Below are 13,699 nucleotides of genomic sequence, written 5' to 3'. Positions count from 1 at the left end.
TGCCACTTGGAAATTTTCCTGTAAAGGAAATGACAGGCTGTAGATGACAAGAGTTACTTTAATCATACAGCCCATTTCATCATTAGAGTGAAAGTTTGACTTTAATATAAAGAATTTTAAAAGTTCTTTAATTAGCTTGGTATTTCAGCAGTATTTAGTTGTGGAAGAGCCTCAAAGTGTCAAGTTTGGCAAACTGAAATCCTGGAGTAGTGAAGATTATTTTGCTCACGGTAGCCTTTGTCATTATTTTTTTCTTTTACTGAAGTATAGTTGATTTACAATATTGTGTTAGTTTCAGGCATACAGCAAAGTGATTCAGATACATATATTCAGTCATATGTATGTGTATATATATATATATATATATATATAAAACTTTCTTTTCCAGATTCTTTTTCATTATAGATTATTACAAGATATTGAATATAGTTCCTGTGCTATACGGTAAATCCTTGTTGTTTATTTTATATAGAGTAGTGTGTATTGGCCTTTGTCGTTATTTAAAGCAAGCCAGGATAAATCAAATTCTTGTAAATAATGAGAAAAATCAACCCCGCCTTCTAGGCTGACAGGTACTCTGTACGAAATTAACACACAGTAAGACCCTATTGGTTTTGTTTAATTTCACATGAGTAGGCAGTTGGGCGATAATCCCGGTAAGGTACAGCAGGGTCGAAGTGACCAGGAAACAAGTCCTTTCTGGATTAAGCCTCATTACTAAGACTCAGGATTAAAAAATGCACATGCCTCTTCTGTCTGTAGCTGACAGTCAGTGTTGGTACTGAACGATGCCCTGCCCGACAAATGCGTATATGATGTTCCTACTTGAGATACTGCATTTTGCAGATTTGACTGAAAAAGGTGAAGCTGGTGGTTTTACATGAAAGTTTTTGCTGGGATTTTCTTGTATCTTGGCCAAGTCCAGTTGAGAGACAGACACAAGAATTGGATAAATAGAGAGATCAAAATATCAGCTTCGTTGGTGATGAAGGCCAAGTTGAAAGATGTGGCTAGGGGTGCAGCCACCATGGGCCTCCTTATGCTGAGCCCCAGAAAGAGACAGATGAACCCACCCGGACAGAGGCAGCCCTGGATGACTGCTGGCCCCCATCTGCCTAGCCCTAGCCTAGGCATGTGGCTGACAGCGGACACCAGAGTGCTAGCACCCTGCAAGGAGCAGATCCCAACGGAGAAGCAGGAAAGGACTGGCTGGGCAAGGCCAAAGTCATCAACTGGCTATGTCACTCCCCTACCCGGAGTAGCAGTAAGCGAAGGGCTGGGGGATACCTAGGGACCTGATTTGGATGGAGGTCCCTCTGCATGAAAATATATGGGTGAGGAAAATATGTATCACCCAAAGTAGTTATCTTCAATTCTCCATGTATTCAGACGTAAACAGTTTGAGTCATTCCAAACACATCAGGGGAGCAATCCCCAAGCGTAGATATCAACCTAAGACCTTGTGTGTTGAGCAATGTCCTCAAGGTAACTTCCTGTGATGGATGGAAGAAATTTGGTGGTCAGTTCAAGGATGCCCACAGAGGAAGGAATAGACCACTCTTAATTCACCCACCAAAGATGGCCCTGGGTCCATTCTAGTGACTTTTCTCCTACTCCTTCTGCGAGTTGGCTTGTTTAGTCCAGACCAGGTCACACCCAGAGGGCCATGCCACCTTATGGGTCCCCACATCCTTTATGAAGGATTTTGATTTCTGCTTCAAGAAAACTGATACGGGAAAGTCGTCTGAAGCAGGCTAAATGTCAGACACATTTCACTTCCTGTGATTATATTATTCTTTCTGGGATTCACATCTAATTCATACTCATATGCTAATGATTTATCATAATTATAATCAAGTCAACCAGAAGACATACAACAATAATAAAAATTAGTCTGGCATTTTGATTATGCACTTGTATGGGGTTGGTAGAAATTTCCCAAAAGACCAAGCCCAAGAGTAGAATTATTAATTAATGAATGTATACATTCAATCAAAATTTTTTTGAATTTTGTTTTATTTATTTTTTTATACAGCAGGTTCTTATTAGTTATCTATTTTATACATATTAGTGTATATATGTCAATCCCAATCTCCCAGTTCATCCCACCCCCACCCCCACCCTGCCACTTTCCTCCCTTGGTGTCTATACATTTGTTCTCTACATCTGTGTCTCTATTTCTGCCCTGCAAACTGGTTCATCTGTACCATTTTTCTAGGTTCCACATATATGTGTTAATATACGATATTTGTTTTTCTCCTTCTGACTTACTTCACTCTGTATGACAGCCTCTAGATCCATCCACGTCTCTACAAATGACCCAGTTTCATTCCCTTTTATGGCTTAGTAATATTCCATCGTATATATGTACCACATCTTCTTTATCCATTCGTCTGTCGATGGGCATTTAGGTTGCTTCCATGACCTGGCTATTGTAAGTAGTGCTGCAATGAACATTGGGGTACATGTGTCATTTTGAATTATGGTTTTCTCTGGGTATATGCCCAGTAGTGGGATTGCTGGGTCATATGGTAATTCTAGTTTTAGTTTTTTAAGGAACCTCCATACTGTTCTGCATAGTGGCTGTATCAATTTACATTCCCACCAACAGTGCAAGAGGGTTCCCTTTTCTCCACACCCTCTCCAGCATTTGTTGTTTATAGATTTTCTGATGATGCCCATTCTGACTGGTGTGAGGTGATACCTCATGGTAGTTTTGATTTGCATTTCTCTAATAATTAGTGATGTTGAGCCGCTTTTCATGTGCTTCTTGGCAATCTGTATGTCTTCTTTGGAGAAATGTCTATTTAGTTCTTCTGCCCATTTTTGGATTGGGTTGTTTGTTTTTTTAATATTGAGCTGCATGAGCTGTTTATATATTTTGGAGATTAATCATTTGTCTGTTGATTCACTTGCAAATATTTTCTCCCATTCTGAGGGTTGTCTTTTTGTCTTGCTTGTAGTTTCCTTTGCTGTGCAAAAGCTTTTGAGTTTCATTAGGTCACATTTATTTATTTTTGTTTTTATTTCCATTACTCTAGGGGGTGGATCAAAAAAGATTTTGTTGTGAATCATGTCAAAGAGTGTTCTTCCTATGTTTTCCTCTAAGAGTTTTGTAGTGTCCTGTCTTACATTTAGGTCTCTAATCCATTTTGAGTTTATTTTTGTGTATGGTGTTAGGGAGTGTTCTAATTTCATTCTTTTACATGTAGCTGTCCAGTTTTCCCAGCACCACTTATTGAAGGGACTGTCTTTTCTCCATTGTATATCCTTGTGTCCTTTGTCATAGATTAGTTGACCATAGGTGCGTGGGTTTATCTCTGGGCTTTCTATCCTGTTCCATTGATTTATATTTCTGTTTTTGTGCCAATATCATGTTGTCTTGATTACTGTAGCTTTGTAGTATAGTCTAAAGTCAGGGAGTCTGATTCCTCCAGCTCCGTTTTTTTCCCTCAAGACCGCTTTGGCTATTTGGGGTCTTCTGTGTCTCCATACAAATTTTAAGATTTTTTGTTCTAGCTTTGTAAAAAATGCCACTGGTAATTTGATAGGGATTGCATTGAATCTGTAGATTGCTTTGGGTAGTATAGTCATTTTCACAATATTGATTCTTCCAATCCAAGAACATGGTATATCTCTCCATCTGTTTGTGTCATCTTTGATTTCTTTCATCAGTGTCTTATAGTTTTCTGAGTACAGGTCTTTTACCTCCTTAGGTAGGTTTATTCCAAGGTATTTTATTCTTTTTGTTGCAGTGGTGAATGGGATTATTTCCTTAATTTCTCTTTCTGATCTTTTGTTGCTAGTGTATAGGAATGCAAGAGATTTCTGTGCATTCATTTTGTATCCTGCAACTTTACCAGATTCATTGATTCACTCTAGTAGTTTTCTGGTGGCATCTTTAGGATTCTCTATGTGTAGTATCATGTCATCTGCAAACAGTGACAGTTTTACTTCTTTTCCAATTTGTATTCCTTTTATTTCTGTTTCTCCTCTGATTGCCATGGCTACGACTTCCAAAACTATGTTGAATAATAGTGGTGAGAGTGGACATCCTTGTCTTTTTCCTGATCTTAGAGGAAATGCCTTCAGTTTTTCACCATTGAGAATGATGTTTGCTGGGGGTTTGTTGTATATGGCCTTTATTATGTTGAGGTAGGTTCCCTCTATGCCCACTTTCTGGAGAGTTTTTATCATAAATCCGTGTTGAATCTTGTCAAAAGCTTTTTCTGCATCTATTGAGGTGATCAAATGGTTTTTATTCTTCAATTTGTTAATATGGTGTATCACATTGATTGATTTGCATATATTGAAGAATCCTTGCATCCCTGGGATAAATACCACTTTATCATGGTGTATGATCCTTTTAATGTGTTGTTGGATTCGGTTTGCTAGTCTTTTGTTGAGGATTTTTGCACCTATATTCATCAGAGATATTGGTCTGTAATTTTCTTTTTTTGTAGTATCTTTGTCTGGTTTTGGTATCAGGGTGATGGTGGCCTCATAGAATGAGTTCGGGAGTGTTCCTTCCTCTGCAATTTTTTGGAAGAGTTTGAGAAGGATGGGTGTTAGCTCTTCTCTAAATGTTTGATAGAATTCACCTGTGAAGCCATCTGGTCCTGGACTTTGTTTGTTGGAAGATTTTTAATCATAGTTTCAGTTTCATTACTTGTGATTCGTCTATTCCTGTTTTCTATTTCTTCCTGGTTCAGTCTTAGAAGGTTATACCTTTCTAAGAATGTGTCCATTTCTTCCAGGTTGTCCCTTTTATTGGCATAGAGTTGTCTGTAGTAGCCTCTTAGGATGCTTTGTATTTCTGCCGTGTCTGTTGTAACTTCTCCTTTTTCTTTTCTTCTCCATTTTTTTTTATTGATTTAAGTCCTCTCCCTCTTTTTCTTGATGAGTCTGGCTAAAGGTTTATCAATTTTGTTTATCTTCTCAAAGAACCAGCTTGTAGTTTTATTGATCTTTGCTATTGTTTTCTTTGTTTCTATTTCATTTATTTCTGCTTTGATCTTTATGTTTTCTTTCCTTCTACTAACTTTGGGTTTTGTTTGTTCTTCTTTCTCTAGTTCCTTTAGGTGTAGGGTTAGATTGTTTACTTGAGATTTTTCTTGTTTCTTGAGGTAGGCTTGTATTGCTATAAAATTCCATCTTAGAACTGCTTTTGCTGCATCCCATAGGTTTTGGATCATCATGTTTTCATTGTAATTTGTCTCTAGGTATTTTTTGATTTCCTCTTTGATTTCTTCAGTGATCTCTTGGTTATTTAGTAACGTATTGTTTAGCCTTCATGTGTTTGTGTTTTTTACGTTTTTTTTCCGTAATTGATTTCTAATCTCATAGTGTTGAGGTCGGAAAATATGCTTGTTATGATTTCAGTTTTCTCAAATTTACCAAGGCTTGATTTGTGACCCAAGATGTGATCTATTCCTGAGAATGTTCTGTGCACACTTGAGAAGAAAGTGTAATCTACTGTTTTTGGATGGAATGTCATAAATATCAATTAAATCTATCTGGTCTATTATGTCATTTAAAGCTTGTGTTTCCTTATTTATTTTCATTTTGGATGATCTGTCCATTGGTGTAAGTGACGTGTTAAAGCCCCCCACTATTATTGTGTTACGTGATTTCCTCTTTTATAGCTGTTATCAGTTGCCTTATGTATTGAGGTGCTCCTATGTTGGGTGCATATATATTTATAATTGTTATATCTTATTGGATTCATCCCTTCATCATTATGTAGTGTCCTTCCTTGTCTCTTTTAACATTCTTTATTTTAAAGTCTATTTTATCTTATATGAGTATTGCTATTCCAGCTTTCTTTTGATTTCCATTTGCATGGAATATCTTTTTCCATTCCCTCACTTTCAGTCTGTATTTGTCCCTAGGTCTGAAGTGGGTCTCCTGTAGACAGCATATATATGGGTCTTATTTTTGTATCCATTCAGCAAGCCTGTGTCTTTTGGTTGAAGCATTTAATCCATTCACATTTAAGGTAATTATCCATATGTATGTTCCTATTACCATTTTCTTAATTGTTTTTGTAGCTCCTTTTCTTCTCGTGTTTCTCACTTAGAGAGGTTCCTTTAACATTTGTTGTAGAGCTGGTTTGGTGGTGCTGAATTCTCTTAGCTTTTGCTTGTCTGTAAAGCTTTTGATTTCTCCATTGAATCTGAATGAGATCCTTGCCAGGTAGAGTAATCTTGGTTGTAGGTTCTTCAGTTTCATCACTTTAGATATATCATGCCACTTCCTTCTGGCCTGTAGAGTTTCTGCTGAGAAATCAGCTGTTAACCTTATTGGAGTTCCCTTGTATGTCATTTGTCATTTTTCCCTTGTTGCTTTCAATAAGTTTTCTTTGTCTTTAACTTTTGTCAATTTCATTACTATGTGTCTCGGCATGTTTCTCCTTGGATTTATTCTGCCTGGGACTCTCTGCACTTCCTGGACTTGGGTGGCTATTTCCTTTCCCATGTTAGGGAAGTTTTTGACTACAATCTCTTCAAATATTTTCTCCGGTCCTTTTTCTCTCTCTTTTCCTTCTGAGACCTCTATAATGTGAATGTCGTTGCGTTTAATGTTGTCCCAGAAGTCTCTTAGGCTGTCTTTGTTTCTTTTCATTCTTTTTTCTCTATTCTATTCTGCAGCAGTGCATTCCACCATTCTGTCTTCCAGGTCACTTATCCGTTCTTCTGCCTCAGTTATTCTGCTATTGATTCCTTCTAGTGTATTTTTCATTTCAGTTATTGTATTGTTCATCTCTTTGTTTGTTCTTTAATTCTGTTAGGTGTTTGTTCTTTAACTCTTCTAGGTCTTTGTTAAACATTTCTTGCATCTTCTCGATCTTTGCCTCCATTCTTTTTCTGAGGTCCTGGATCATCTTCACTATCATTATTCTGAATTCTTTTTCTGGCAGGTTGCCTATCTCCACTTCATTTAGTTGTTTTTATGGGGTTTTATCTTGTTCCTTCATCTGGTACAAAGTCCTCTGCCTTTTCATTTTGTCTGTCTTTCTGTGAATGTGGTTTTCCTTCCACAGGCTGCAGAATTGTAGTTCTTTTTGCTTCTGCTGTCTGCCCTCTGGTGGATAAGGCTATCTAAGAGGCTTGTGCAAGCTTCCTGATGGGAGGGACTGGTGCTTGGTAGAGCTGGGTGTTGCTGTGGTGGGCAGAACTCAGTAAAACTTTAATCCGCTTATCTGCTTGTCTGGGTGGGGCTGGGTTCCCTCCCTGTTGGTTGTTTGGCCTCAGGCAACCCAGCACTGGAAGCTACCTGCTCATTGGTGGGGCTAACGATGGACTCTGGGAGGGCTCATGCCAAGCAGTACTTCCCAGACCTTCTGTTTCCAGTGTCCTTGTCCCCATGGTGAGCCACAGCCACCCCCTTACCTCCACAGGAAACCCTCCAACACTAGCAGGTAGGTCTGATTCAGTCTCCTATGGGGTCACTGCTCCTTCCCCTGGGTCCCCACGCGCACACTTCTTTGTGTATGCCCTCCAAGAGTGGAGCCTCTTTTTTCCCCAGTCCTGCCGAAGTCCTGCAGTCAAATCCCACTAGCCCTCAAAGTCTGACTCTCTAGGAATTCCTCCTCCCATTGCCAGACCCCCAGGTTGGGAAGCCTGACATGGGACTCAGAACCTTCACTCCAGTGGGTGGACTTCTGTGGTATAAGTGTACTCAAGTTTGTGAGCCACCCACCCAGCAGTTATGGGATTTGATTTTACTGTGATTGTTCCCCTCCTACCATCCCATTGTGGCTTCTCCTTTGTTTTTGGTTGTGGGGTGTCTTCTTTGGTGAGTTCCAGCGTCTTCCTGTCGATGATTGTTCAGCAGTTAGTTGTGATTCTGGTGCTCTCACGAGAGGGAGTGAGCGCACGTCCTTCTACTCTGCCATCTTGAACCAATCTCCAATCAAATATTAATTGAGCAAACTCCCAGGGTAATTGTGGGTGACCTTACTGATCATGTGGACAAAGAGCACCCTAACCTGACCTTATGGTTTCTCATCCTCTTCAAGAGACCCTGTATTCTTCCCCTCTGGGACCAGGCCCTCCTCCCCTAGCAGTGCTCTCATAGTTATTCTGCTGTATCTACTCCCCACCTTCTCAATAACTTGACCCTTCAAGTCTTCCAGTCTATCTGCTAACCAAGGTATCATTCATTCATTCATTTATTTCAAACACCTGGATTTGTTTATTTGTTGTTTATTGAGCACGTACTGTATGCCTGGTACTGGAACAGGCATTTCAGAAAGAACAGTATACGCAACAGGGAGTGCTTATCCTCAGAGAGAGCACAGAAATTGAAAAAAATTCATGTTGAGTGATTACAATACAATGTATTGTATAGTTTCAAAACAGAAAGGGTGTTCTGAAGAAAGGTAGCATGGATACACAGGGCTTGAGCCAAGGGAGCCTGGCCTGGTGTGGAAGGCCTTTCAAGGGAGGGCTTCTCAGGGGCAGTGGCATGGGAGCCATGTCTGAATGATGGGTGGGGTTCAAGGGTGAGGGCTGGGGTTGTTTGGTGCAAAGTTCCTGAGATGTGAGGTAAGCATGGCTACTGAGGAGTTGAAAGATGGCAGTGAGGATGCTGTGGGTGGAAACTGGAGGACTTTTGAGGGTTTTGTTCTTGTTCAGGTGTAGTGGGAAGTCACTGAAGGGTTTGAGGCAGGATGAGGCATGATCCAAGTGTATTCAGTTAAGGTCACACTGGCTGCAGTAGAGGGTTAGTATCCGAGGAGGTGAGAGTACGTGGGTGGGGAGGGGGGATGAGGTAGGCGCCCCTGCAGCATCTCTGGGTCCCATCAGTTTGCTCTATATCCATATTCACCTTCTCCTTCTTCCTTTTCATTTTGAAGGAAAAGATGTCTCACCCCCTCTGTGCTGCTTACCCCCACTTGTGCCCCAGAATCTTGGGACCTAGACCCTTCCCTTCCTGTCATTTCTGGCTGGACCCCTTTCCTCTGCCTGAACAAAGGCTGCCAGCATAATGAGAGGGCCCCTCCCCTCCTGCTGTCAGCCCCTTCTCCTCTCTCCATCAAACTCACTGCGACTTGTGTTTTCCTGCCGTTTTCATTTATTTCCTCGTCACTCTCAGATGTCCTTTGAACTAGGGCCTCCGACACTATTTTTCCCAGGAAACTGCAGCCTTGAGGTCACCTCCTAAAGTCCAAATCCAAGGGCTTTTCTTTTTTCTTTTCTTTTTAAATTGAACTATAGCTGAGTGACAGTATTGTGTTAGTGTCAGGTGTACAGCAAAGTGATTCAGTTCTCTCTCTCTATATATATATACACACACACACGCACACACACACACACACACACACACATCTTCTTTATCCATTCATCTGTTGATGAGCACTTGGGTTGCTTTCATGTCTTGGCTACTGTAAGTAGTGCTACCATGAACGTTGGGGTGTAAATATCTTTTTGAATTAAGAGCTTTCATCTTTTCTGGATATATGCAAGGGCCCTTTTTAGTCCACATCTTCACCCTTCCAGCCTGACCTGAGGCTTCCCTCTCCACCCAGCTGAAACTCTCTGTAGTTTTAGGCCCTCATTTCCAAATGTTGCCAGGAAAACCCACCACCATCTTGAACTCAGTCTAACCACAGCCAGACTCGTTTCCTCCTCCAGAAGGAGCTCTTCCTTGCCAAGCTCCCACCAAGCTCGCCAATGCCTGAATCCTTGGAATCAAGGGCTCTGCCTCTCCCCCAGCTCTTGAATCTTAAAAAGTGTCTTAAAATTAAATTTTAAAGAAAAATCACAAAGGATAATATAGTGAATTCCTTGTCGCTTTAGTCAGTCACCAAGTTGTCTTGGCTTTTGTTCACACTGAAATTTCCTTCCTATAATCTAAGCCCTACGTCCACAATCGGATGATTTCTGTGGTCTTCTGTTGTCTTTTCTGCATTTATTCACTCATTCAGCAACTGAGCACCTACCATGTGTTTTACACACACACACACACACACACACACACACTCATCCCTAGTCAATGAGTCTCTCAGCTTTTTTTAAAAAATTAATTTTTATTGGAGTATAGTTGATTTACAATGTTGTGCTGGTTTCTGCTATACAGCAAAGTGAATCAGTTATATATATACATCAATCCACTCTTTTTTAGATTCTATTACCATATAGATCATTACAGAGTACTGAGTAGAATTCCCTGTGCTATACAGTAGGTTCTTATTAGTTATCTATTTTTATGTATAGTAGTGTGTATATGCCAATCCCAATTTATCTTTCCTGCCCCTCCTTTCCCCCTTGGTAACCCTAATTTTTTTTCTACATCTATGACTCTATTTCTGTTTTGTAAATAGGTTCATTTGTACCATTATTTCTTAGATTCCACATATAAGCGATATCATGTGATATTTGTCTTTCCCTGTCTGACTTCACTCAGTATGACAACCTCTAGGTCCATCCATGTCACTGCAAATGGCATTATTTTATTCCTTTTTTATGGTGGAGTAATATTCCATCGTATATATATACCACATCTTCTTTATCCATTCTTCCATCGATGGACATTTAGGTTGCTTCCGTGTCCTGGCTATTGTAAATAGTGCTGCAATAAACATTGGGGTGCATGTATCTTTTTGAAGTATGGTTTTCCCTGGATATATGCCCAGCAGTGGGATGCCTGGATCATATGGTAGCTCTATTTTTAGTTTTTAAAGGAACTTCCATACCGTTCTCCATAGTGGCTGTACCAATTTACATTCCCACCAACAATGTAGGAGGGTTCCTCTCTCAGCTTTTTGATAGGGACTTGTTGATATATGTGCCCTTGTAGAGCCAGTACTTTATTCTCATTGTGGTCAGGACTCACTATTCCAATTTAGAAATTAGATGCTGTGGGTACAGGTGCTGTAGAAGAGGGAAGGAGATTTGGAACATTCCTATAGGTTGTGTTTAAAAAAATGGAATAAAATATTCCTCACCAAAAGAGAGTTTATGCTCCTTGTGCCTGAAATCAGTTGGCTGACAACTCTGCTCTTTAAATCTTGCCAGCTCAAAGAAATTCTCGAAAGTTCTCACCTATTAACCGTTATTAAGATAGAAGAAGCTGGGGATGAAATTGTGAGCAATGCTATCTCCTATGCATTGTACAAAGGTGAGTAAAATTAGCTCCTGTAGAAGTTTCAGCTTTGTGTTGCTTTCTGTGGCTTTTAATGGCTTCCATTTATTTTTTAAAACAGCTTTACTGAAATATAATCTTGCACTTAATTTTGATTAGCATATATTAGAAGTTGGAATAACTACTATTGACCTGCTGAGTTAAATCTCCTTGGTTGTATGTATTTAACAGAACAAGAATTTTTTTTTTTTTTTTTTTTTTGTGGTACACGGGCCTCTCACTGTCGCGGCCTCTCCCGTTGCGGAGCACAGGCTCCGGACGTGCAGGCTCAGCGGCCATGGCTCACGGGCCCAGCCGCTCCGCGGCATGTGGGACCTTCCCGGACCGGGGCACGAACCCATGTCCTCTGCATCGGCAGGCAGACTCTCAACCACTGCGCCACCAGGGAAGCCCCCAGAATAAGAATTTTTATGTCATCAAAATATCAGTTAAAGATGATCACAGTGCTTTCCAAAGAGCTGTCTCCAGCAGTGGTTTAGAATCTTTATCTGAGTCTCAGACACTTTGAGAATATGATAAAAACTATGGACCTTTGTCCCAGGATTCCACATCTGTGTACACATGTGCACACACACATAGATAATTTTGCATTCAGTTTCAGGGGTTAACACATCTCCTATGCTCATGAATGAACCTCAGTTTTAAAATCTCATGTGTGAACTTTGCTGTCTGAGAATCCCATCAAGGTGGAATTACCTGAAGTAAATAGACCCCTGGCAAAGGCCACGTGGAGTTGAGCCATCTGATTAATATATTTAAGGCATGCAGAGCAGAGTAAGGCACAAGAGAAGTGCACTTTAAGCCTTAGCTATTTATTAGAATCGTTCTTACTGTGCTTGTCAGGAATTTGGTTGTAAGGATATTTATTAAAATGGGACTATATCTGTAGAGATACATAGGTACAGAAATTATCAGCTCTGAAAAAGACAAGTGGAGTATTGTTATGATAGAGCTCATTATGTCACAGCTTTAGATATAGTAAAAGTCAGATGTGGTCCTGGAAATGTGACATTTATGGAATCTGCATGTATGGAAAAATATCAATATACCATAGTTACACTGTTAGGATATGAAATGGAAAGATATTATCACCTAGATTGATCCACATTACATACTTTGGGACATATAGAATATGGATAAGATTGAGTGAAAATAAACTGTCAGCGAAATGACGGCTCTGAGTGTCTGATTCTAAGATAACATGCTTAGAATCTCCTTTGATAAATGGCTCTGATAATTGGCCATATGGAATGGTTCTGACTCTCTTGTTTCTGGGTGTTTGGTGAGTTGATTTTTTCCCCTGTCCTCTTACAGCCTTTAGCACCAATGAACAAGATAAGGATAACTGGAATGGGCAGCTGAAGCTTCTGCTGGAGTGGAACCAGCTGGACCTAGCCAGTGATGAGATTTTCACCAATGACCGCCGGTGGGAGGTACATAGGAAGCCCTCCTGGGTTATCCAGTGACAGGTCTGGTCCATTTCTGACAGGGTCTTTGCCCTTGAATATTGTAAAAGATTGTCCTGTCCTGGTACATCAGTGTTGCCAAGGCTCACTTTCCTCATCTGTAGTAGGGGATAATAACATTGACTTAGTAGGTTGCTTGCAAAGAGATAATAAAAATAAATACACTAATGTAAGGTAACATCAATCCACCATTACCATCCAAAGTTTATAGCTTTCCCGCCATGATATGAGAGGCGATTCTCCATTGAGGTGTTGAGGTGCAGATTTCCTCCTGGGAGTTGATGGACAGAAATGTGGGGAAACTAAGTGCAGGATGATTGAAAGGGGTTTATCAGAAATAACTCAACTAAAAATCCAGACAGCGGTACTCATTTTGTGCCCTGCCCCACCTTCTTAGCCAAGTTCTCATAAGAGAATTGTCAGCAGTGAGACGCATAAGAGAAAAATAGAACAAGTTGATTAAAGACATACAATGAATATCTTAGAGTTAGAAAATCAGGACTCCCCCAGGCAAACGAGTACCTCCAATATGGAAGTTGTATGTCCAGAAAATCTGTATTTTTTTCCAGTAGAGTGACTTTTCTCACTTTGAATTTGATGAGAGCTGTAAGACTGCATTTTCCAGCAGCATCCTTTTGGGTACAACTAAAGTGAGATCCGCCTTAGGAGCTCTGTTTTGTAGGAACAATTATAAACCATCACACCTGGAGCTGCAAGGTGGAGGCTTCTCTGTTTTAAGCTCTTCAGTCACTGGTGGGCAGTGAAAACATTTTTAGGCCTATCGTTGTATAATCAAAGATGCAGACTTCAGTTATCCTTACATGTGATCAATTTTAAGAATAGAATCCAAATAAAATCATGGCTTGTGGGTTTTAAATTATTCATTCCTCTAGCAAACATTATCTTTGGTCTTTGCAGTATAATGAACCCTATCTCACATGGCAAGCCTTTAGTTAGTTGAGGGGAAACAGAACTGTTTGTAAATCTAGGTAATTGATTCAGAAATGAACGTCTGTGTGTGAAATGTTCTATTTAAGTGACATCAGATGGTACAAATAAACATAAACTCAGGCATGCATTGAATA

General features: G+C 40.1%; 1 protein-coding gene across 2 annotated transcripts in view; it reads left to right on the top strand.

Annotated features, from left to right (window-relative positions):
• TRPM8 (transient receptor potential cation channel subfamily M member 8) overlaps positions 1-13,699 on the top strand; it is an 88,342-nt gene that overhangs the window by 25,586 nt on the left and 49,057 nt on the right. Inside the window, exons 9-10 of one of the 2 annotated variants that reach the window (XM_022568021.2) lie at positions 11,022-11,124; positions 12,463-12,581. In XM_022568021.2, the coding sequence (XP_022423729.2) occupies positions 11,022-11,124; positions 12,463-12,581 (222 nt within the window). Of the gene's footprint in view, positions 1-10,561; positions 11,125-12,462; positions 12,582-13,699 lie in introns of those variants that run through there. The other variant, XM_089916190.1, reaches the window with a different exon arrangement.

The sequence above is a fragment of the Delphinapterus leucas genome, chromosome 8 (assembly GCF_059928025.1).
Source record: "Delphinapterus leucas isolate spDelLeu-1000000601 "Yukka" chromosome 8, BTC_Dleu_Yukka2, whole genome shotgun sequence".
Lineage (NCBI taxonomy): Eukaryota > Metazoa > Chordata > Mammalia > Artiodactyla > Monodontidae > Delphinapterus > Delphinapterus leucas.
The sequence above is the reverse complement of the archived record's forward strand: the minus strand, read 5'-3'. Positions and strand labels throughout refer to the sequence as shown.